Here is a 25,524-nt window from a genome sequence, read left to right as displayed (position 1 = left end):
CTCAATTTCACACCAGCATTGGCTCTATGCCATTAAAACTGCTGTTTGGGATTTATTGTATAATTTGAATGAAACTTAACATTTTTTCACAAATTTATCAAGTGATACAGTCATTAACAGGAAATGTTAGAAAGCTGACTTTCAAAATACAAAGTTGTAACTCTAAAATAATGTTCATTTCTGAACAGCTTTTGTATAACCTTTTATTATGAAGGTGATCTACCTGCTCAAACACATGTTGGGCTTTGCTTGTGGCCATACAAACTGTCTGCAGTCATTGTTAAAGCCTTCATGCGTTAAGTGAAGCTTTGCATGCAGAACAAATAGAAAAGCATTGACTGTGCACATGAGGCCAGCATTTGAATAACAATCGCTCCAGTTTCATGTTTCATGCTGCATTTGATGATAAATATTTAACTTAGCAAGTTTTCTGTGTTCTTTTGATGGAACAAAGTATTGCTCTTAAATAATCATAGCTATCCCCTGACACAATTTGGCCTGTGTAGTTTATTCTTAAAAGCTGTTATTCAAACAAATGCTATATAACCTCCTGAGAACTGAGCTTTTGTTAGAAAGCATTTTTAGTGTCTCACACTTTTGGGGGGATTAGTAGGATCTGTTAAGTGTAAAAGGCCCTGTTTCTGCAGAAAATGGAGCACTGGATAGGTTTTAAAGCATGTTTTAGCTGAGTGTCAGCCAGTTGGTAAGTTGTGGAGGGTTTTCTGTCAGTAAGAATTTCTTGGAAATATCCCCCAATTTTCATGCAAATCCCTGAAAAATTTAAGTAGATTCCCTGTAACATTTCTTATCAAACTCCAAAAAAACCCAAATACATTCTCCAAAATTCCATAGAAATGACATAAAATGAATGAAAATTTCCCGACGAAATCTGAACAAATTCACCGTAATTTCCCTTATGACATTTAAGGGACGTTCCCACTCAAATCCCCAAACAAATATTAACAAATTTCCATGACATATCTAAAATTTTCAATGCAAATTCCCTCAAAAGTCCAAATAAAGTTCACAAATTCTGGCATGAAAATAACAAAAGCCAATTTTGAAGCCAATTTCTCCCCAAAAAACATCCAGTGCAATTGTGCAAGATATACAAAACTACCCACTTCAGCAGGAACCATCACACCGCTGATAATTATGAACAATAATTCTAATAATACTATTAAATGAATAGAGCCAAGTTAACTATGTTTTTGAGGTTGTGTGAATGTACTCTTTTACAAAAATTACAAACTCAGAAACTAGGGTTTATCAGCATCAGCATAATCACAGCCCATACATTGGTGGTATGTATCTGCATTATAAATTAATATATTGGCATTAAATATCTGCAAACTTGTATAGTTTGCAGATATTGGCATTAAATATCTGCAAACTATACAAGTTTACCATTGGGTATAGGTGGTTGCCTGGGCCGCCACACACTCAATGGGACCCATTGTGAGCCCTGATCTTTTTGAATAAAGCCCAGGAAAAACTACAAGACTGTCTACCTCCCCACTGCTCTCTCAGCTCTGCTCTACTCAGTCTCTCTTTGCACAGGAGACACTTGGTGTTCTTTACAATGAAAATGGTGTGTTTGTGAAATTAGTTTAGAAATATCTACATTAGGGGTTGATTGATATTGCTTTTTCATGGCCAATACATATTATTAGTAGTTCACAAGACCAAGAACTGATATTAAAAATGTAGCAAAAGTAAAATTGCATGATCAAAAAAATGAAATGAACAATTTTGCCTTAGCGTTATCAGCATGAGAGACAGCACTAAGCAGTACAGTAGAAACAGGTAAACAGGCGATGATGCCATATGCTCATTGTGTCAGTGGCACCCAGGATTAAGTGTTGATTGGCTCACTGATACTCATGTGACATCTAGTCAATCAGATTGTTTTGTATGAAGAACATTTGGTGAGTATGTGTGATAATAAAGCCAGAGGGGAAGACACACTTTGTAGTGGAACCAAAGTAGTGACTTTTTGATGATTTAACTTCATTGTTTATTGGTAAAATAAAATACAGATACAGAAAGTTGTCCAAATAACACATATCAGCCTCAATAATCGGTCAGGCTAATAATCAGCCTACCCCATAATCTGCATAATTTCAGATATTGTCAAAAATCCTGTGTTGTTCATCCCTAGTTGAAACATTTACCACACATGACAAAAACTATGGACAAGACCGCGCAACACAGCATGTGGCATAGTAACTGTTTAATCTTATTTTCACCATTGTAGGAAGCTGAAATTGTAGTTAAACTGAAACACTACCTTCATCATACCTTTTTTTTACTGTCCTTTATTTCTGCTGTGATGATTATGGAGGAGTTTACTTAAGTTAAACTTTAAACATTAACAAATAAAGTGGAAAGAACAGTATGAAAGCTACAACCAGTAAGTTGCATTGAAAATGTTATTATGCAATAGGCGTAAAATAGATTGATGTAATGCACCTTGATTTGCTACAGCCATACAATGCAGTGGGACAAATACTGTGATATTAAAATGTTATTTCTTTTTTCTGCATTGAGTACTTTATTTTCTGTTATTTCAGCATATTTTCTGTTAATACCTCCTTATTTTAAAGCTTGATTTACATTTTTTAATGCATGTCTTTTACATGTACTGACATTCTGTATTCACTTCCACAAGCTGTAGGTTGAAAGTAGCTCATTTACTGGGCTGATAGTCACCAGGTAGAGATAAAGACTCTGTCATACAGGCGGTGAGAGTCAAGCATCTGTTTTCACTCTTCAGCTTTATCTCTTGTTTATTTGACTTCTGCTGTGCCTCTGTGGAAAAATCCAAAGCTGGATCAAAAACTCCACCTGCCATTAAACAGCACATGTTACAGATGTGCTGGTTATATTTCTACTTTACTCCAGCCTTGCTCTCCTTTAATGATGAGCAGTTTTAGTAAGTAATTTTCTCATGAATTATCCAGTGTACTGTCCTCTGGGACTTCATTAGTTTCTTAATTTCACCAGGGTTTGCTGTGCATAGTTTTGCTCTGTAAACAGCTTGAATCTTGATATTTAGTTTAGCAAATTAAACATGATTAAAGATGTGCTTGTACTCTTTACACTTTTGTCTTCCTGATCAGATTATTTTTATGTCAGAATGGAGTCACTGATGGGTGTTGCCCTGTCTGTCTGCCCCTCAATTTTCCCTCCTCTCTCCTCTTCAGGGTCGCTGCATACGTGAGAACTGTAAATACCTGCATCCACCTCCACACCTGAAAACTCAGCTGGAGATTAACGGGAGGAACAACCTAATTCAACAGAAGGCGGCAGCAGCCATGTTGGCTCAACAGATGCAGTTCATGCTGCCTGGAGCACAGTTACAGCCCATAGTGAGCAGCCCAATCTATAATTATGACTTTTCACTCATGCAGTGTGTTGTAAAAATGTGAAACACTGCACTTTAAAAACTGTTATGTGATGTTCTGAGTGAGCTGTGTTTGTACCAGAAAAAGTGTTGTATAGTTTTTTTGTGTAGTAAAAACTCACAGTGCTGGTTATGTTTCCACCAAATCCTCTCCTAAAGCCAGAGAAAGCTCTGCCATAACTTGTTTTGTCTCTCACGTCTCTGCCCTTCGCTCCCTCCCTCAGACAACATTCCCAGTAACGCCTACCCTGGCAACCAGTCCTAGCATGGCGTTCAGTCCGTATCTGAGCCACATGGGCCCAGGCATGGGCTTGATGCCTGAGCTGCTGCCCAGTACTCCCCTGCTGGTCCCTGGGAGTCCCACTGGCCTAGCAGCCATGGGCAACGGCACCTCGGCACAAAAACATGTGCGCACAGACAAGCTGGAGGTATGTGTCCTGCATGCAGTTGTTGTGTGTCTATGTCTGGCTATTGAACGATGAAAGGTTAATGTTAATCAGAGCTCCCGCTGGACTCTGCCAGGTTTGTCGAGAATTTCAACGTGGTAACTGCACACGGGGTGAGAGCGACTGCCGCTATGCTCACCCCCTGGAGGCTGGGATGGTGGACTGCAGTGAGAACTCGGTCATTGTCTGCATGGACTACATTAAAGGACGCTGCAGCAGAGATAAGTGCAAATACTTCCATCCTCCGGCTCACCTGCAGGCCAGGATCAAGGCTGCACAGCACCAAGCCAGTCAAAACACAGTGTCTACAGCCTTGGTGAGTCCTTTTTTGGGATGTCTTAATTCTTGGGTGAAAAAATATGACTAAATATTTAAACTCAGTAAGTTCTTCATTAAACACAGAACTCTGGGCCAGAAAAAACAAAAGCTTTAAATCATCTTGTTTCAAGCTAAAAATCAAATTTCAGTGTTTGTGCCTCACAGACGTGAAACAGGAGATGCTCTTGGTCATCACTTGGATTCTGTTTACTGATGCAATGAAGAATCAGGGTATCACAGTGTCCCTTTGGCAGCATGAAATATGATAATGTAGTCCAGGGATTATGTTTTTATTTTCATGAGTGTCTGTGACTGTGCATGTGTCTGAGACTTTACTCTCTATGAAGCAAAGTACAAGGGCTACTAAGATGGCTGTCCTAAATATCACCATATGGTTATTTTGCGGAGATGATACAGGAAAATTAAGACTGTCATGAAAAAACAAACAGGAAAAGGGGACAGATTTGAAACAGAATGTGTTGAGAGTTTATACACTCTTGCATTTTTGAAGGTTTTGTTGTTGGTGAAGTCTTGTGCAGCTCACTGACACTATAGTTGCTAACGTTTTCAATTAATCAGGATTTTAAGGAAGGCTCATTAAAAAGTATAATCATCTTTTGAAATGACATCAAGCAAACTTTTATTGTAACTATTTTTTTGTAAGTGTAGAGTTTGCTTGGTCACTTCCTGTGCAGTTTAGAATAGAATAGAACTTTATTACTCTGTTCAAGATAAAAAAAACAAAACAAAAAAAAACAGAAATTTGTCTTTGGTATTTCAAAACTTTCAATGAAATGAATGAAATTGTAGGAATCCTTTTCTCCTCTTGGCCTGACCTCTCTGGTTGTTCTGCCTCACCTCAGCTAATCTCAGACACTGCTGCGCCCCCTTGTGGTGAGAAACAGAAACATCAAATTTAGTTACAGGAGCACAGAGATGACTGTCCATTTGTTCTCAGATATCACTGTGCATAATGCAGTTTTATCAAAGAAAATGTTTCCTGCACTGACAGATAAGTTCTGTTCTCCTTGCTCACCTTCTTTTCCTGGCTAGGGTCTGCCTCCAGGCACTGTGCAGCCGCTTCCAAAGAGGCCGATCCTAGAGAAGAGCAACGGAGCAGCTGCCACTGTTTTCAACCCGAGCATGTTCCACTACCAGCAGGCCCTGGCCAACATGCAGCTCCAGCAACCAGCTTTTATTCCCACTGGTGAGTCTCTATACATTTTTATGATCACAAAAACACGGCCAAAAAGTCCTAAACATTGTTTACCTCATATGTAGGAGTTAAATTGGAACAGTGGACGCCTGGATATTGTTCATTTGCTGACAAATGAAAGTTTTCTATGACTTGGTCTTATTGTTGACAAGTGCAGTTGTAACAGTACACAGCATGCTGTGCCTGTGCAAGGGTTATTTAATAGGTTGTTTCCACCAGGTGGTCCGGCTCAGTTCAGTGTGGAATGGCACGCATTTTTTTGCGTTTCCATAGAGCAAAAGTTGGAAAGGGTCCCAAAAAGCCAACCCGTACCGTCCCACTTTTCAGAACCCTTCTGTAGGAGTTCCAATCTTACCTATCTGTACCAAAAAGGGGGAGCTACACACACAACAATAGGGGCTGCACTTACGTCACGTCAGCGCAGGACTCAGCTGCTTGCCTCTGGGCTTCAAAACACGTAAGTCTGCGCTGTGAGAAGCAGGGGGAAAATGGGAGAAATACGGACTAATATCTGCCTAAATGGGAAATATTTGGACTCGATGGAGATCCAAACTGTTTCCTAGTCTATGGATATTGGTGTCTGGCCACAAATCAAGTTTCCTGATGTTTATCTGGACCTGATTTTAAGTACACAAAGCAGAGCCCAAAGGCTCACATCAGCCTGGTCTCTATCCGCGATGGATGAGAAACTAAATTAATGCTGAAGTTTAGTGAATACAAAGCCTTAGAACAGTTCATTCTCTTCTGTAACTAGTTATTAATCTACTTCCTACGTTAGGTAACCTGTGAAAACATCACTTTGTGGTTGCTGAACGTGTTTTTAAAACTTCAGGCTGCAGACTATTTTAAAACGAGATCAGCGCACCCTGGATTCCTGATTTAACACCAGCTGAACTTTTTTTTTTTTTAATTTTTAATGCAGCGAATTCTCACAGTACAGCTTTAAACTTTCCTATTTTGTCATATAAACTGTCCTAGACTAGATATATTCACATATTAACATAGTGTTACGACTCATGTTGTCTCTATACACATATTCCATCAGCTGAGGAGCTGTACTGACAGCGGTCAACATCATTAAAATGTAGTTATTGTTTAAAAAAAAGCACCTTCAGCTGAAATAAAGCTGTTTACTGCTTATTCCATACTGATTTTTGTCACTCATCCTTTCTATAACTCTGCAGCGGGACCAGCAGGCTCGCGCTGCATGTGACTTCACATTCATCACCTTTATAGCCCGCCCACCAAGTGAGGGCACAGGTGTCTGTGGAAACGCAAACTATTTTGGGGTTTGGCGTACCAAACCATACCAAACCGAACTGAATCAAACCAGACCCCCTGATGGAAACACGGCTCAAGTGCAGCTACTGGTCTTTCTCACCCTGCTTTCCTTCTCTTTGTTTTGCTGCTTGCATGATTGTAGTTTTTCTTAGTGTGGGCTGAGAGTTGCTGAAGCTGTAAACAAGTAAATATGTTTCATTTAGCATTAAAGCAAAGATAATCAACACATCACATGGGGGACTGTGATAGGCCGTTGTTGCTGTTTTTGTCATCTTTTTGCCACTTGTAGCCCATTGTTGCTGCTTTTCCCCATTTTTGCCTCCTTTGGCCCATGTTTGCTCCTTATTTTTGCCACTTTTAACCAATTTTTGCAACTTTAGGGCCATTTTTGACACTTTATAGGCCATATGTAAACCCATTTTATCACTTTTCCTCATACTATTGCCTGTTTTGCAATCGTGTAGTCATTATCTATTAAAGTTGTCTCCGTTTTTTTCAACAATGTTACCGTGTGACTTAGCAGGCACTCATTGTTATCCTCACCAATAAAAGGACATTTCTGTTTCAAGAAAAGGGGTTTACATTTTGAAAAAGGTGATATTTGTACTACAGAATAAATTCAAAAAGATCATTTTTTTCTTTAGATAGGGATGGTTGTTATTCAAGTTAAAATGGTTATCACAGCTTAACTTTATAGAGGACCTTGATTTTGTTGACCTCCATGGGCCCGCAGTTTGGCTGGGCCACAGAAACCTCTCTCCTTTATTCCCCTTATGGGTGCCTTACTTCCAAATACACTCACAGTGACAGTGAAGCAGGTATTATGTAGTCTGTATATTACTATTTATTTCTTTTTATTTTAATAACAGTACTGTATGTTTGCTGTAATTGTTTGAGGAATTGACAGGTTGATTAAGAGCATTAATTGTTAGTAGTTTTGAAATTACCTACATTTGCCAGTATACTGTGCAAAATTTTTTATCTCTAGCCTTTATGAGTCAGAGAATTTGAGTCTTTTTTCTGTCTTTCACTGCTAATAAAATTGAAAGTTAAAAATAATGACTAGTTGTAGGTAAAACTAAAAAAATGGCTGATAAAAACACATTATCGCAATAATATAATATCAACACAAGAATGCATTTTTACTCCATGGTAAGTAAAAGAAAACCAACAGTGGTCAGTGAAATGTTTGAAGTCTGTCAGACATGAATTATTGATCAGCCACATTAAAGACTAGAGCCAAAACGCCCACACACTGTACCTTCTACGTGCTAAAGAGAGAGGTACTGATGCTGCCATTTTTGTAAACAAGTTCTTTCTTAATTTATTGCTATTTGGCTTTATTAAACAATCATGTACTGATTAGCTGCTTGTTGTTTTGTGTGTCTTTATATTTACACACAAAATTGCAATATTTTTTCCAGCATCAGTGTTACTCTTAATGCCTGCAATAACCTTAACCTGCTCAATTGCCTTGAATTCTTTACCTCAACATTGTCGTAGTTTTCTCTGCCCTTTGTTTTTCTCTCATCCTCCACTTTTTAAAAAATGCATGTGCCATTTATAGTGCCCTCAGGAGTCATTAATAGGTCTGATGTATACATATAAACTGTAGTGGCTAGTCGCTTGAATAAGTGATTGATGATTTCCAGGACAAAATGAGTGTAGTGATTAGCTTTTCTGGGCAGTTGAACATCACACATATGATGCTATGATATGGTGTCAGTTTTTAATTCATTCCATTAAGGTAGAAATTGTTTTAATCATGCATTATAAAGTTAAAATTTGTGCTCTTTCATGTTAAAGGAAGTAAATCATTGAATATTGATTTCCTTTCTGTCAACAATGTAATAGGAAAGAAAGTCATTTCTTTCCTAGAGTTTCCTGGAGTTGAGTTAAGCTGAGGATGTTGTGTTGCAATTGTGGTGTATCACATGTTCAAAAAGAAAAGGTCATGTTTCTGAAACTGTCTTTTATCCCTAAGGAGTAAAAAAAAAAAAAAAAAGATTTGACTCAGCTCACAACATGAAGTAACAACATGAAGTACTCTTTTTCAAACATGTCATCTCATGATACTCTGTTTTCTTAAAAAGACGTAACAATCACTATTTGGACCTTTTCTTTATACAACAATAATAGAGTGGCACACTCAGGATGGTTGAGGGGAAGGGGTAAAAATGATTCAAACGGCACTTGCTGAATGTGGTTGGGCAGCACTGCAGAAAAGTTGTCAAACATTAAAGTGAAAAAGTTAAAAAACCCAGTGTATGATTTAACTTTAAATTTGTAAATTAAAAGAATACCTACTACACCTCTGGTGAGGAATTACAATCTATTTAACCATTTATTTCACAATGACACAAGAGACAGGATGTCAATGAAAATTTACCTTATATGGAAGACCTTATGCCACTTTACTGCATTTCTTCACTGTCTGATGTGCTCTCTCAGGTTTCGTCCACTGAGAAGGCACTGTAGAGGTGACTTTAGCACAATTTGAATTGAACAAAACCCTAGGGCACTTTATCACGTGTTGTCCACTGGGTAAATAAAACTCTCAGAATGAGACCACAAATGTGCAAATGTGACCAGACCTGAGACTTTTGAGGCATCAGAAACGAGAATATGGATATCGTATCTCAATTTTCCTTTGTTAGCCTGTCTTCTGTATATTATGTAACTATGATCAACCTACCAGAGATACTTCAAAATCAAGCCACAATCTTCATGGTTGAAAAATGAAGACAATGTAAGTGCAAGAAACAGCAGTCCCTCGACTGTCCACTAGAGGCTGACTGAAGAAGTCACACACAACATGTTAAAATACAGATTTGTACGACAGAAATAAACATGTTTTTAGCCAAAGACAGCTTTTGTCACACACTGAACAAAAGTGAGTCATGCATTATTAAAGGCATTGTTGATAGGACTGCAATGCCAGCATGGTGAAGCTGTTTGTCAGAAGGTTTAAGCTCAACCTTTTTGTCTGTTTTTCGGTCAGTGTTTAGTAAGTTTTGGACTGCATTTTCAACATGGCAATTCCACGGATTGGTTTTAAAAGCCCCCTTTAGTAACAAAACTGCTCCAGGCTGTTTCCTTTTTTTTACAGTCTTTGTTTAAAACTTCCATGTACAAAAAGTGTCTGCATTTTTACCATCCACTAATGATAATGCAACTGAAAATTAAAATCAGGGTCACACAGTGCTTTTCTGTCTACAGAAGGATTAAATGAAATTATTATGAAATGATTATCTTCCTTATCAATCATTTGCTCTGTCCATACACACACCCTGTCCATTTGAATACAATACATCAGATACTCTGGTCTGATTAGATTGTATGACTGTGTCTTGCCTTCTATGTTTGAAGATTATTTGCTGGTGATACGATGCATTTCTTTCTTTCTTTTTTAACCTTCTGGCTAATTAAATATATAGATTTTTTTTCTTTTGCATGTGTCTTGATACTTGTTGAATTCATCCCGGCAGTATCACTTGACTTGTGCCATGACTTTTGATTCGACACATTTTACCATGGTAACCATATCATTCCTATCCCCCCTCCCCTCCCCATCCCCTGCCCTTCCACATCCTCGTCTTCTGTCTTTCGTCTGACTCGCCTGAATAAAAGTTCCCATGATGCACGGTGCCACCACCTCCTCTGTTTCGTCGGCTTCGACCCCAGTCACCAATGTTCCTTTCGCTGAATCAGCCACCTCCAATCAGGTTTGCTCTCTCATTTCAGTTCTTTTATTTGAGCTCTGAGTCCTGTGAACAGTCTTTTCTCATCAGGTTCACCTGCCTGTAGTGTCACCTGTGTTATGTTCTCATTTCATCCATCCTCTCTTTTCAGTCTGTTGTGATGTGAGCAAATGAAAACAGGATTTATTCTAAGAGCAGGTCACTGTTTTCATGTAAATGTCGGGGTTTCTGTGTGAAAAACCATCATCTGTCAAAGCTTTTTGTGTATTTGATGGAAACTCAGTATGAGGAGCTAGTATGTAACCAAACAGCTCCTTTATTCTGAGTTTCCACCTGACATTTTAAAACATTTTATGGTAGAATTTGCAGCAAGGTAATGAGGTTAAACAGAGAATAGAGAGCTTTATTACAGCATGGTTCATAGTGACGAGCTTTGTTGTCCTTTTACCATCAGGATGCTTAGTGCCATTGTATCTAGAACAGGGGTGTCCAAACTATGGGCCAGGGGCCAACTTTGGCCCATTGCTCATTTTTAACTCACCTACAGCAAATTCTAAATATGAAATGAAATGCCGCTCACATTAGATAATTAAGCGTGTGCACTGTATTGTACTTCTTAGTTCAGGCTTTGGGGGGTGCTGCTGTGTTTTTCTGTAGAAAAACATTTTGACAATAAGAACATGTTGGTGTGCTTTTTACATGATTTAATTGAGATGACAGTATAAACGGCTATATATAACTTGATTCAAGACGCCCTGAGGAATAGATTGTTAGCAGTGCCGTGATCCCTATGACGTGCCAATGCCAGATGGGGGTCAGGAAGTGAGAGGCAGCTGTTTGAATTGAATGGGAATTGAGGAGAGTTAGTACCTTAGAGCTCTGAATGGACCTGCATGCTGCAATTATTATCATAAAATTTCCACATAGCATGGGTATGATTCCTGCACTTTACCAAAAAAATGCAATTTTCCACAGTAGATTGATTTACCTGTCATGAAGGTGATCAATATCATAAATTTATCATTCCTGCAGACCTTCTGGTGTCTAGTGTGATCTAGCCAGATAAAGGGAGAAAACAGTCTGGAGGAGTAAGAGGCTAGCTTCACCCCTTGATCAGTTGGTCACCCATTTTGTCATAAACATGCTTTAAATAGAAACACTGATATGCTATTAAGCAAATAAATCTTGTTGGTTAAAAGACCAAGTGCCAGGTGTTCATGAAGGATCCTGTTAGATAAAACAGCTCTTTAATGTGAACCACAGAAGCTAGTTCTTGTTTGAGAGCCAGTTTTATTTCCTAAATTTTATTTTTATTTAATTCACATTTGACAAAGCCAAACTGGTTCCAAATGAAGAGCCAAGAACCCTAACCCTAACCCTGGGTGCAAAGAGACTGGCTCTTATGTCAGACACAGCCATGGAAACACAGGCAAGATCAGGGTTTGCCGTGACATGTTGTATGCTGCTGAACCAAACAAGACCATTTTGTGGAAACTGACAATACAAGAACGTCTAACTCCGCTTGTCCAGGCTTTAGACAGAGGCTCTTAATCCAGACACTGACACTGTTTCTCCATGAGCTCTTAAAATTTTTTAAACTTTATTTTCTCCTGAATGTGTCACTACTACCAGGACCCAAAAGTAGCTCAACATTTTTTATTCTCAATTGGTTGGCATAGTCAAAAAATAAAAGTAGACAGTGCTGTTCTATGCAAAAATCACTTCCTGTCCCCATCTGGAGTTCCTGTAAAGTGAAATCCTAAATATGTCTCTTAACACACTAGATGTGGTATAAGGTTGCTGTACATATGTGAAAACACTGAGATTTATGTATGTGAGTGGATTTTGGATTTAGACAGTTGGAAAGTTATTCACCTCTTTCATGGCTTGGTTTAATTTTAGCAGGGCAAATATAGGCACATAAAGGAATTACCCCGCCCCCCCCCAACAGTACATTGATGTAAAATCACTGAGCAGTTCATCTCACTACAGCCTGTTGTTAGCCGATGTCACTGCCTTCAGTGAAAGTTAACAGCCAGCTACATGCTGTGTTTTTGTTTATTGTGAGGTGAATTTCCCAAATACATCAACCACGGTGGGCTGCAGGTCACTGAAAGCATCATAACAGAGATTTGCGCCAGAGAAGAGTAAATTTAATCCCCAACTTCAATCTCTCTGCTCTGGCACAGAGACAGGCAGCTGTGTTCTAGTCAGAGTTCACTGTAAGGTCAGGGGGCAGGCTAATTGCTCTACTGCTTGTCTATTTTTCACCTGAACCAGATGCAGCAGGAACAAACATCCAACCTGCTGAAGGTGTGTTTTAATCTGTATTTCACTTGTCTTTAGTCCTGGATTATTAAAAGAAGCAGGTTGTGGCTGTCTCAATACACACACCCACAGTTCAATCCCTAATGTCAGTTAGCATTACAATGCTTACGTTTAGTAAAGTATCCAAGGATTAACACATTTGAATCCTGCCAAATCTGTCACAATAAAAGTCCATGCTAATCATCATTGAGGACTTTTATTTTGAAGAGCAACATCAGGAAATTGAGTGATTTTAGCTGCAACTAAGCAACAAATACATCTGATAAATGTCATATTGATGTGGTCATCCTTGTATTTTTTGGTATGTGGCCCTTAATAAAAAACACTGGACACCTCTGATCTAGATTAGATAGTCAAAATTTGATAAAAAAAAAATAAAGAATAAAACTTAAAACATTATTTCACAACATGGCACATTTTTTAAGACTAGTACAGCTTTTGTAACACTGATGTTTTATACTTAAATTTTTTTTTATAATACATGCCTTTATTTCACCCTTTGATGTAGTCATTTGATCTACAAAATCAAATACTGGCTGAATTGTGAACCCTTAAACATATAAGTGTTTGACTCAATAATTTCCTCATACTCTTTTCTCCACTGTAGCGTACTGATTTGATCTTTGTGTCATTGTGGTCCCTCTGCTCCTCTTCTCATCCATCTCTTTTTCTCCTCCAGTAGACCCCTCAGAGCTTCTGACCCCTGATCCAGTGGAGCTCCAGTGCGTTCCCATGGAAACCCATTTCTGTCCCGTCTCCAAGCTGCTGGTGGCGGCTCCAGTGGCGCTAAACTCAGTAAGCCTTTCCCGAAACCCCAGTTAAAGCCCCACACCACCAGGGATGCGGGGTGAATTCAACAAACATGTGCCTCGCCTACAGCACACACTGATGGAGTGACATAGTGAAACTTCTTGTACAACTTTATTTAAAATAGAAAGCTGCAACAGTTCACGCAATACAAGCCTGGACGTGTTCCTGTTGCTTTGAAGCAGCCATCCTGATCAGGCTGAGCAATAGAGCTCCCTCCTTCTTACAGCCATACATCCCCTTACCTTAAAGTGCAGCAGACATGTACACACTTATGACTACATGCCCTTTACGGGTTGAAGCCATCACACGAGGCGACCCGACACATTTGACTGTTCCAAAGTGAGAAACTCTGAAAGTTAACTATGGGAGCGCGGACTGTTTTATCAGAGCTCTTGCTGGTCAAAGAACATCACTAGAGTGTTTCATATCATATCATGTTTACGTTTAAAGATGGCTATAAATGTAACGTTCATGTCGTACCATGTTCATCATTCAGTCTGCTTTCATGGTCTCATGTTGCCTGGTGAATCATCAGTCAGTACGTTTACATGCACTTAGAAAAAGTCATTATATCAGTCTGACTAGAACTGGACTTTTTAGATAGTGGGACTAACACACCAGGGTAATGCGGTTTTGATTTACTTCAACATGTATACATCTCAGACAGACCGAACTTGACAAGGTTTTCTGCACATGTTTCAAAGTTTTCATGTCGGGTTTTGACCTGGAGGTTGATGCTAGCTTTAGCAGAAGTCACATTGTTGTCTGCTCTCTGATTGCACCGTAAGCTAGAGCAGGGATGGGCAACTTTGGACTCCAATAGGGCCACATATATTCACTCAATTATTCTAATTGCAGATGGGGAAGAAAGTTAAAAATGTTACATGCTCTTTAGCAGACGATTTTGATTTTTTTGTTACAATGTAACAAAAGGTACAAATACATAGCTTTAATCAGAATTTATTAAACTACACTAAAATCAAATGTGAACACTAATTATAAATTGATTTTTATTTAAAGCCAATTTCAGCTACTTTTTTCAATTAAATGAACAGAACATGTACATATTTAAAAGTATATTTTATTATGTTTTCAAATGCTTTTAGTAATGCTTCACTAAAGAGTTTTACAGAAACACAGCCTATTATTTTTAATTTCACAAAAAACAAACATATCAGAAATCACACCTATTATTATGAGAATACTTGCAACGTTTCATGGCAGATTCATGCTATGTATCTTCATTAGTGCTGTCAGTCTATTAAAGTAGTTGATCTGATTATTACAGGCTTTGAAATTGATTGAACCAAATTAATCACACGTCAATGATTTGAGAAAGATTGCGTTGATGGTAGACTTAATGATAGCAGCAACAGAGCAATCAGAAAGGACATGTTTCTAAATGGCATCAAAATGTTTTATTAGCTTTTAAAGAACAGGAGTATTGGACACTTAATAGTCAATCCAGGATGGTGTTAATCTGTAGAATATGGATTTTATCTATAAAATTATGGAACTAAAGAGCACAGAGATTTTTTTCATGTGTTCTAGTTGAAGTTCCAAAGCTACTTTGGCCAGCTGTGTGATGGCATCAGTGGGTGATTAGGGCCTGTGTCTATAGCCAGCTTTTTTAGCACTGGCAACGCTTATTTTTAATTCAAAACCAATGTAGTCCAGCGTTCCAAGCGCTCAGTGCCCTGGGCGGAAGAAACTCCTCAGCATCAGCTGTTTTTGTCACCACACTTTAAGGTTTCCTAAGTTGAATACAGTTCAACTTTTTCAACAACGCTGTGCTCGTCAATGTCGCTTCTCCCTCACTTCCAATCAGAATCAAAAAGGGGCAGGACTTCTGACTATAGTGTAACAGAAACTGATCTGACTGCTTACTGTGTCATTTCTCAAGGATAGTTTTCATGGCTGCAGCTGCTGCCTGTGTCAAGACAGGATTTCTGTATAGTCTGTGTGACTTCTGTGTGGCATTTCCTTGAAATGCAGAAATATTAAGCACATAGAGCTATTTTAAAACAATGTTGCACTTTCTACCAAGGAAAGTGGGATTCATTTTTTGAAATGTAGCAACAATAAATACTGGTGAGAAACACTATGGAAAAAGGGTCTGAGCACTGCGAGTGCATCGACACGCAGCCTTACACAGCATACATTTTTAATCACATTTTTCATTCTGTGATTAATTAATCAAAACTAATCTAAAATTTTGACAGCACTAGTCCTCATGTTGTTTGAAATCAGAAATTGACTTGAGAGCATGTGGCCCTGGGCCCACATGTTGCTCACCCCTGTGCTAGAGAGATAGAGTGCATTGCATATTTGCCAGAGGTAAGGCATAGAGTATATGCAAACTGTACAGAACTGTTATATTCATCCATGTTTTCATAAGGTTAGTTCATTCCCCATACAAACAGATTGCTGCCTATCTACATGATGCAAACTTGTTAGCAAGGTCATAAGGAAGAAGATACGTAGTGACTAGCTGAAGGGGGTATATCACCAACTACTGTAGTAGAGGTGGGGATACTTCTGCCTACAAACTGATTCTCCAACACTGCACTTACACTGAGGCAAGTACAGTAGTCCAGTTAAATATCCTACCTGGAGCTTGACTTAACTGAACATGTAAACGTACTGGGTGAGTCATCATTAATTTGTTTGTGCCTTTAATTTGTCTGCTAAGCTGTTGAGGAGACTCCGTTTCCACAGTAATTTAAAACACTTAACAGCATACATTTACCAGTTGAAAACTTAGTTATTTACAACAAAAGGCAGTGTCTGTTGTTACACAAATGCTGTGTATATGATCATAGCTCATATTGTAAGAAAATCCAATTGTAACAGTGGTCACCACTTTAAGGTAATGTTGTTTCATAAACGTGAACTATGTTCAGAATAGTCCCTTTATTTTATAGTCAGTATCTTATTAACTTTCTGGATCCTAGCAGCAGATGAGGATTATCTTTCATGTAAAGGAACAACTTTAAAAACTGAAGTGTCAACAGATTAGGATACAGTCAGCTCATAGTTAAACAGGATAAAATTAGGAAGTTTATGTATTCTTGATTAAAGAGAAAAACTGACTCAAGCAGTGAGGTTATATTCTCTGTGAAAGCTTGAATTATGAAACTGTTCAATTTGAGTGATTGTTTTTTTGAAAGCCATCATTTGATTAATAATGGTGTAAAAGAAAGACAATCTGCAAGCTTATTTGAGTTTCTTATTTTTGCGAAAATTACTTCTGGCTTAAGCCACAAACCCAGACGTACCGTGTTTAGCTCACTTAGAATCGACAACTGTCATATTGATAACTACAAACATAAATCTTGATCTCTTTATCCGATGTAATAGTGGTTGCACAAAATTGAAGCTGGATTTGTTTCCTGATGTTGTGCCTAATGACAGTGTGTGCCAAGAGATGGTATATGCAAAGAGCTGCACTGTTTAATGCAATACCCAAATAATTCCCTCTTAAATTAAGAGATCTGTTTTGAAAAGGGCCCTTTGTGTGATTCTTGTCTTTCATGCAGCTTTTGGGTTGAGTGAGTGGCACAAGAGTTTATAAGTTTCATGGCTCTTTAGAGAGGAAGGTCAGGACTTGAACTGTCCAGTTCGACTTTGTATTGTGTCATTTTTCTACCACTGTGTGCATTTCGTCAAACTTTATCAGCCTGATTATGGCAGCCACAGATGTTATTACCAAAACAAAGTAATGGTAAAGCCTTGAAATGGAAAAGTATCACATGTTTAATTTCTGGTTGTTTAAAGTAACCACAAAGCAGAAAAAAGCCTGTAAGAATTGCTGTTTGTGAAATGTTGACATGAAAGCTGCAGAAACTTGACTAAAGTCATTCATATCTAAATTCAAATGTGCCTCTTTAAAGTCTCCTCAAACCACTGTTTTCAGTACACTGTAAGAACAGAACAGTGCACAAAAATAGACATGCTATATCATGAATTATTATAACAATGAATTAAATCTGTAGTATTTAATTCTCTAAGACAGGGTTTATGGAAAGACTTGAATGATAGAGTTGTGTGCATAAATACGTGTCCAGAGAAACAATGGATTACATCTTAGGCTGAGGTCACACCACAGGATTTCTTTTGTCTGTTGTGATGGTCAATTTGTCAGATTAGGCAGTCAGAGCCATAAATTTGTGGCGTGACTTGACTGACAGATATGAAGCCTACACAGAGGTTCGCGGTCAGTCAGTGTGACACGTCTCTGTGTCACATCATAAAGGCAGAGAGGTTGTTACAGTCTGAAAAACTTTTCCTCTCTGATAGTCACATCTCACTGCACCAACTTCATCGCTCTTTATTTGATTTGCCGTTTAGTTTGTTTACATCTGTGACTGCTGTGTGTGCAGAGCACTCAGTGCTCTGGTTCCTAAATGTCCCTGATAGGGATGCACAATATCATTGGCATAACTTCAATATCTACATTATGGTGGGAAATAAGCCTCTGCTACCAGCTAAATGCAGGTTTTATGCAGTATCAGGTGAATTCTAACAACTTACCAGCCACTGGGGCAGATAAATAAGTAGCCTAACCTAACAGAGTGATTTTGTTACAGTAAACAGCGTAAGTTAAACCCATTTTTTCTGCTTGTTCCTACTGAGTCTTTGAGCAAAGCTGAGCAAACTTGCATGCTCACTGACCAAAAACCCTGCCTCCGTCTCCCTGTGTCAGAGCTGCTTTGTGCTGGGATGCTGGGACTCAGCCTCATTAGAGAGTATTTCTCCACTGCAACTGGTTTATCTGCTAAAGGTGTTTTAGAGGTGTGCTTGCTTGTCACAAGTTCAAAGTAGTTGAACAAAGCCAGATTTTGGTGTAAGACTACAGAAATCGGCACAAAATATCAAATTCTAGCCAATCTGACACTTGTAATGCAGGAAAATGCCTATGAATTTACAGTGTCCATAGGAAGCACTGCAGACATTTGGATGGTAGAATATAGGACAGATTATTTGAAAAACAAGCTATGGGCTGCTAATATCATATCATTTATTGACTGTAATAAATGAATAAACATTGGCAGCATGTATGAATAGGTTGTGAGACCATTAACTGATATTTAGAACTGATATGTATTTATTATTGGGTGGCAGAAGAAAAAATGCATGATCAAAAATGGAAGGAAAATTTACATTTTAGCGCTCAGCCAATCAGAATAAGGAATGGTACAGTGCACCATAGTAGCAGCAGGAAAACAGGAATTGATGCTGTATATCCACTGTGTCAGTGATACCCAGGCTTTATTACTGATTGGCTGGTATTCATGTGGCATTTAGCCAATCAGATTGTGGAAGAAAAACCTTGCAGTGGAGCCAGAGTAGCACACTTTTGATTAATTAATTTTAGCATATATCTGTAAAATAAAATGCAGATACCAAAATCAGTCAAATGCCAAATATCAGCCTCAATAATCAGTTAGACGGATAATCAGTCAACCCCTACGTTTAAAAGTGCTTAGAGGACTAAAGATTGTTTAATTTTTTATTGTTAAGCTTTAAAATGTATTTTAAGGACTGAATTTTTAGGTCTAAAATACACATTTAAATATCAGTACTTATATTAAAATGAATCTGTTAATATCCACACATTAGATGTCAGCAAAAAGCCAAATCGTGCATCCCTAGTCCCCGACATCACTGAACAAATCATAGAAGGCAGGACAGAATCAGACAGGCTAAACCTTAAGAAGAGAGGTCATGAGGTGTCTTAGAGATGGGACAAGCCAGATTTTCAGGGTCGGCTGGTCCCTTTTCTCTACGACCGTCAGTCAGGTCAGGCCACAATCAGGCTGAAAACATGTAGTCTGACCTCAGCTTTAGTTGAGTTGTAAATGCTGCTGATACTATCTCAGAGAACAGAGTTCATTCTAAATAATAGTGAATTGATGTTGAAATCTAATGATTCACTCTATAAAGACTATTTCTGAAGTACCATAGGCAGCATGCTAATACTATTCAGACATTATATATGTTTTGTTATATAAACTTAGCACAATAAGTAAGGAAATTTAAATTTGTGTTTGGTTGATTATTTATTTGTTATACCAAAGCTTCTTGGTTATAAATTGTATACCATAGGAAAGCCTGTTTATCTCCCTTTAAATGGTGCCACCTTTGTGAGGAACATGCATTTGTGGGATGAGCAGTAGAACTGAGTAATTGGGTTGTATAACAAGACATATTGTCAATTTAATAATGTATTCATTTAACAAGCAGGAGCCTCAGTTGTGAGTGGAAGAACCACAGGATTGCCACTGGCTGGAGAATCTCATCTCTGTAATCTCTCTGCATTGAGATTGCCTCCAATCATGACATTCAGGCACCTGATGGTTATCACATGAGGGTACCAGAAGCTCAAAACAAGAGTCATTAGCAACTGCAAAGTAAGCCGTTTTTGCATTGGCAGAGAAGATTTGGCATTTTATTAATGAGTGCAGCCCACATACTCAGCTCTACTGCTCATCCCACAAATGTATGTTCTTTACAAATGAGACACCATTAAAAGGGAAATAAACAAGCTTTCCAACGGTATAAGATTTATTGTTACAACAAAGAAGTAATCTATCAAACACAAATGTCCTTACTTTTTGTGCCAAGTTCAGGTTTATATGTGGGTTGATGGATGGGGTGATTCCTTTAAAAAATATCTGCTTCTCTCAGAAAAGGTAGACCAAAACTGTACTTTTGAAGTTAATGTGTATGTTATACAAGCACTAGCCCCTTACAGTACCATGTCTTTGATAAGCAGTTTTATTATCCTACTTGCTAAAGTGCCCACAATGAAGCTAAACAATATCAGAATTATCATGATGCTATAATTGCGAATTTTTTTGAGGATCTTCATATGATAGAATAAAAAAAGTAACTGCCTGGAGACCATCCAGTAGGAGGCGCTACTGCTGCAACAAAAGGGTTATCCTTAACAGGCTTCCCACTTATAAACACTGATAACTGGTTTCAGTGGGGGCAAAACTCACCGACTCTGACTTTCTCCAACATAGTTATGTCTTATTTGGCTGTTTACCTGCCAGCAGAGCGATTCATCTTCAGTAAAGTAAACTGACCTGGCTCTTTAACAGGGAAAGAATTAGACTAGCTTTTCAGTCTTACAAGCTAAGTCTTTAAGAAAGCTGTCTCCTGGTTCAAGCTCATTACGTGAGCAGACATGGGACAGAAATGATGCTTATATATCACCCCAGAAAGAGTGTAAACACATGTATTCTCCCAAAAGCTGAAGCACTTACCTAGTCCAGCATTACCTTTCTATCTGTTATAAAATAAAACTTGAGGTATTTTGTTTTCTTTCTGGTGTCATTCATATGATAAGCAATGGGGTTTTCCATATAGAAACATACTTCTCCTTTACCTCTGATAGTTGATGGACTTCTCTGCTGAATTTCTTTACTCGTTGAAGAATCTGGACAGAAACGCTCCCTCCCGCTCAATGAAATTGTGATTATAAGAATGTCCGGATAAATTTTCTTGTTTGAAGCTTTGTCCAGCCAAGAAATAATCCAGCCTTTGTCTCCTTGCCCCCTTTGCATCATTTTGCCTTCACTGACTGCTGTCCAGCTGGAAAAAAAAAATACTTGACTAATACATTGTGCCTCCTGTGGGCGTTTGATTTAAGTACATTTAGTGGCATGTATTCATGCACCAGAGTGTCTCAAAGGGGGAATTTGTGTTTTGGTGTAGGAAAAGTTGCTTTTACCTCTTTCCTTCTCTCATCGTGTCCTACTTGATATTTTTTAGGCCTGGTATTTTTTCCACACAGACATGAATCATCAGTGTGAAATATGCAAAAAGCTCTGCTCATTGTGTGCAGGTCCTTTTGCATTCAGAGGGTGAATTTGATCCTGAGCAGACGTGTGATGCCCGGGCACAAACAAAAAAGGGCCTTATATCCGGCTCACTGTATAAAGAATTGATAGCTGTGTATGACAGTGACATGTATTAACGTTAACTTAAGATTTTTTATCTGACATAGAAATCACAGCATGGAAATAATACAAAATTCATTTATACATAGTTGATAGTTTGTGTAGAAGATACATTTAAATCATTTGTATACAATGATGGGGTCATTGTTAATGTAATAGTTGCTGTTGCTATGGCAACAATATGACAACATGGCTACCTTTCTATTATCCTAATTGTGATTTTTTTTTCACATTCATAGAAATCACATACAACACTAACTTATTCAAAAAGGGAATGTCTAATTAGTTTGTCTTGACGTTATTGAATATTTTGTAAGAAATCCTTGATATATCCAAAGGTCCTTAGGGGAGATCAGGTGTTTGTTTTTTTTGTTTATTTCACTTAAATCATTTTTGTTCTTATACATGTTGTTTTGAGACTTTAGAATGGATTTGGGCTTTTAATGCCAACACCTGTCTGTCAGGGAGGAAAATCGGCTTTTGGACGACTGAAGGAGGCTCATCTTTTCCTGTAAAGTTTTACTTAAAAGTCCTCACTCACCTGGATGGTCTGCGCCCAGTTTCCTGTGGGTGGAAACTGTGTGAGCTTTCATTTCTTCAGTTTTGCCTGAAAGGTTGTCCAGAAGCCTCTTCCTGCCCAGCTGTGCTGGGTGATGTCGATCCTTGCTAAGGTGTATACGAATGTGTAACGTTCACCTTGTTTGCACTTATGTACATAACTATGTTGAAAATACTCAAAATTTATTTTGAATAAATATAGATGAAAGAGTTGATTAAAAAATCAAATCAATGTATTGTTAATGATATAAGTATGTTTGTCATTTTATTACAGCAGATACATATTGCTTTGTCTTTTTGTTTGCTAGAGCCCTGCTCTTTGCCAAGCATGACTTTGCCAAGCGATAAAATATGAGCACTTTGCTTTAAAAATTCTTTTTAGACTTTCATTTATGGGGAAAATTGGCTCAACCAAAAGGTTGATTTGAGGAAACATTTGGGAAAAAAATGTAAAAACTAGCCCTAACACTGACCCTACAACTGCATCAATGATAATTCCTGTGCAGTATCTACAGTCATGCAAAATAAAGGAGAGGCATCCAGCTGCAGAACCTCTGTAGGGGCGTTTCAGGTTCATCTGTTGCAGACCTCTACAATGAAGTGACCTCCAGCATGGGCCAGGTGGTGATGTGAAAATCCTTGTTGGGTTTTTCCTTAGTTTGTGGTGTGTTCCCTCCCCTTTACCCTGACCTTTAGGCTTCGAATGCCTAACCCTCTTTGGGTTTTCCTTAGTTTGTGATATATAAGATTTAAATGTGTACCCCTCAGTAAATTTTCAATTTTTATTAATAAAATTCTGCTTTTCTGCAAAATAGCCATTTATTACAATAGCGAGCAGAAAATATATGTCATTTAGTATGTCATTCTGGTTCTGGCTTGGGGGTTGTACGTCACTTCCTACCCCATAGTTGAGGTGCCCCATTATAGAGGTCTGCAACAGAGCCTTTTGGGAATAAAGTGAAGAGGAGTGCCACCTGCAGGCTGAAAAATGGAGAAGGTGTTTAAACCCACCTCTGAGGGATCTGAATGTGAGATGCATTCATAAGCCACTTTTATTTGCCATTTCGTGAAGTTCTTTGCTTCTTTGTTTTCATCGTCATAAAACAACCATAAATCTGAATTCTCCTCAGGATTGAAGTCCAATGTCAAACAACCTGTTTTATTCTGATGTATCTCCTGCAGCAGAAGCAACAACATCTTTCACAGCTCTATTCCTCTACATTTAAACATGCGATGCTCTTCAAATGCTGTTTAAGCCAACGATTTTGTTGCCATGGCACTTGTCCTAGCGCTTGATGGACTGAATCATGCTTGTGAAAACATTCACAGCCCTCTGACTACACATGTGGAGAACTAGAGTGCACTTATCAAACTGTGGGTTCCCATTCACCAACAAGTGAATAAGACTGTGATTTTATTTTGAAATGTGTTCATTCTTACCATTATGTTCAAATAATTGAGTTGTAATTGTGCCTTTATAATGAAAGGTTTGATTTTACTTAAATGCTCTATATTTAAGTTGACTTTTTAGGCACATGTGTCACGTGTCAAACACGTCCCTTTATAAAAAAAATACTTTGTTGGTGAGTTGTTATCGAACTGGGTAAATTCACAGACCAAATGGCAACCTGTGAGAGACAATGAGGGCCAAAGACTGTTCGGGACTAAGCCATATGAAAAACTGTCTGTGACCCTCTAGGACAGACACAAAGTGACTGCTGTCATCAATCCTTTCACTTGCTTTCTGCTTGTGGTGCTCGTGTGTGCTGCTGTGCTTCATGCCAATTTATTTTGCAGTGTATAGCTATTAAGAGTGAGTTACTGTGCCTATAATGAGTTCTGAAATTTCTGTTTGACCTTTAATAAAACACATAATTGTGACCCTCTTGTGGTGTGTGTTGTTGATTCTCTATTTTATGTTCCTTTTAAAGAGATATCTGGTTTTTATGTCTGAAGTTCTGATGTTTTAATTGGTTTGTTATTTATGTTATTGTATAGAAACAAATGTCTTATTTGCAAACACCAGCAGTATTCTGTAATAGTACATAAAAGCTGCTTCTGCATCAAGTTACATCATTTTTAATATTACCTTCAACAAAACAGGTGTTCAAAGAAGTTGTTTTTAATTAATAATAGTAACGTATTAAGTATATCTGATATCACTAATCATGTGACAACACATGTAGCATCCCACTGAAAGTTTATCATGCAGAAATTTTGAGGAACTTGTCAAGTGTTTTACTGACTTCTTTGTACAATTTTTCAACACTAGATTCCCTGACACTCTCCAGAGAGCACTTCTAAATCAATATTTCAATGTTAGCAAATAAATCCTCCACAAATGTTTTAGCTTGATTAAAGCTCCTATTTGAAACTTTCAGTTACTCTCGATTTTGGCACCCCCCTGTGGACAAAGCGGTTCCTCTTGTGACTTTTCTGATTACGTCACGTTATAGCAGAGAGCAGTCTGGCTACATATCCCCACTGTCAGGCTCCTCTCTAGGCCTGAAATGAAACCATCTACCATTATACCACAGTGATGGCAGTAATGAGCCACTTCTTCCCTGCCAGGCACCTTTCCAGGAAACAGCTGTTGCTGCGGTCTGCAGGCCTTGTGTCATACTGCGTCTTCTCATACCCTTTCATGTCACGCTCCCTCTGTGCATTTCCTGTGCATTTGCAACTAACCACTTACCCTACCCTGACCTTTACCCTAGGTAATTCTGTTTTATGAAAAGAGGTTTACATTTTGAAGAAGGTTGTGTACAACGGCATAAATGAATAAAGAAAATATTTATTTTTATTTTGGTTAAAAAATACATATGCTCATCACAGCTCTCCACTTTATCCATCCTTATGGGTGGCCTTGGTCACAACCATGGTGCTGATTGCCCTTGAGAAGCCTTGCATGTAAAGTGTGTTTTACTTGTAATTAGTGTCATTATTGAATCAAAAGCATCTTAATGTCAGTGGGTGTAAGAAAACAAGAGGAAATAAAACAAAATGGTTGGCATCTTGTTTTAACATATAGTAAGTTAGGTGCATAAAGAGTGGTGAAGAAATAGATAATGCACTATTGTAAACATTTTTCTAATGTGGGGTTTAGAAAGCTAGAATGGTGTATATTGTCTCATACTTTGGGAATAGACTAATAAACACAAACCAATGTGAAGGAAATAATACAAGTATGTTTAATTTAACCATAGTAAATATTTTGTTCATTGATTTAGGGAAATCACAGTCAAAAAATACAATATAATTCATAGATATTTTTTTAAATAAGGCAATGTATTTTTTTGTTTGGCTAGCGGACTAGGGGGGCTCTTTCTGAGGGCAAAAAATCCCAAGCTACGCCCCTGGTCAGGACTCCTGTAATCTATCCAAAATAAACAATTATAAAAGTGTTGTAAAATGTTCATTTTTAGCAAGAAATTCGACATGAAAGGTTAGATTAAGTTTAAGATTTTTATCGTTTAAAGTTTGTAATTCA

The 25,524-nt window shown here is 38.1% G+C and overlaps 1 protein-coding gene across 3 annotated transcripts in view; it reads left to right on the top strand.

The window, feature by feature from the left end:
- Window positions 1–23,897, top strand: part of mbnl3 (muscleblind-like splicing regulator 3) — a 49,454-nt gene extending 25,557 nt beyond the window's left edge. For all 3 annotated transcript variants that reach the window (XM_041797525.1, XM_041797524.1, XM_041797526.1), the window contains exons 3-8: window positions 3,207–3,371; window positions 3,631–3,834; window positions 3,929–4,168; window positions 5,224–5,377; window positions 10,298–10,392; window positions 13,376–23,897. In XM_041797525.1, coding sequence (XP_041653459.1) covers window positions 3,207–3,371; window positions 3,631–3,834; window positions 3,929–4,168; window positions 5,224–5,377; window positions 10,298–10,392; window positions 13,376–13,378 — 861 coding nt within the window. In that variant the 3' untranslated portion in view covers window positions 13,379–23,897. The remainder of the gene's footprint in view (window positions 1–3,206; window positions 3,372–3,630; window positions 3,835–3,928; window positions 4,169–5,223; window positions 5,378–10,297; window positions 10,393–13,375) is intronic.
- The last annotated feature ends 1,627 nt before the right edge of the window (window positions 23,898–25,524 follow it).

This window comes from Cheilinus undulatus, linkage group 10, assembly GCF_018320785.1.
Source record: "Cheilinus undulatus linkage group 10, ASM1832078v1, whole genome shotgun sequence".
Classification (NCBI taxonomy): domain Eukaryota; kingdom Metazoa; phylum Chordata; class Actinopteri; order Labriformes; family Labridae; genus Cheilinus; species Cheilinus undulatus.
This window is presented reverse-complemented; position numbering and strand designations above follow the sequence as displayed.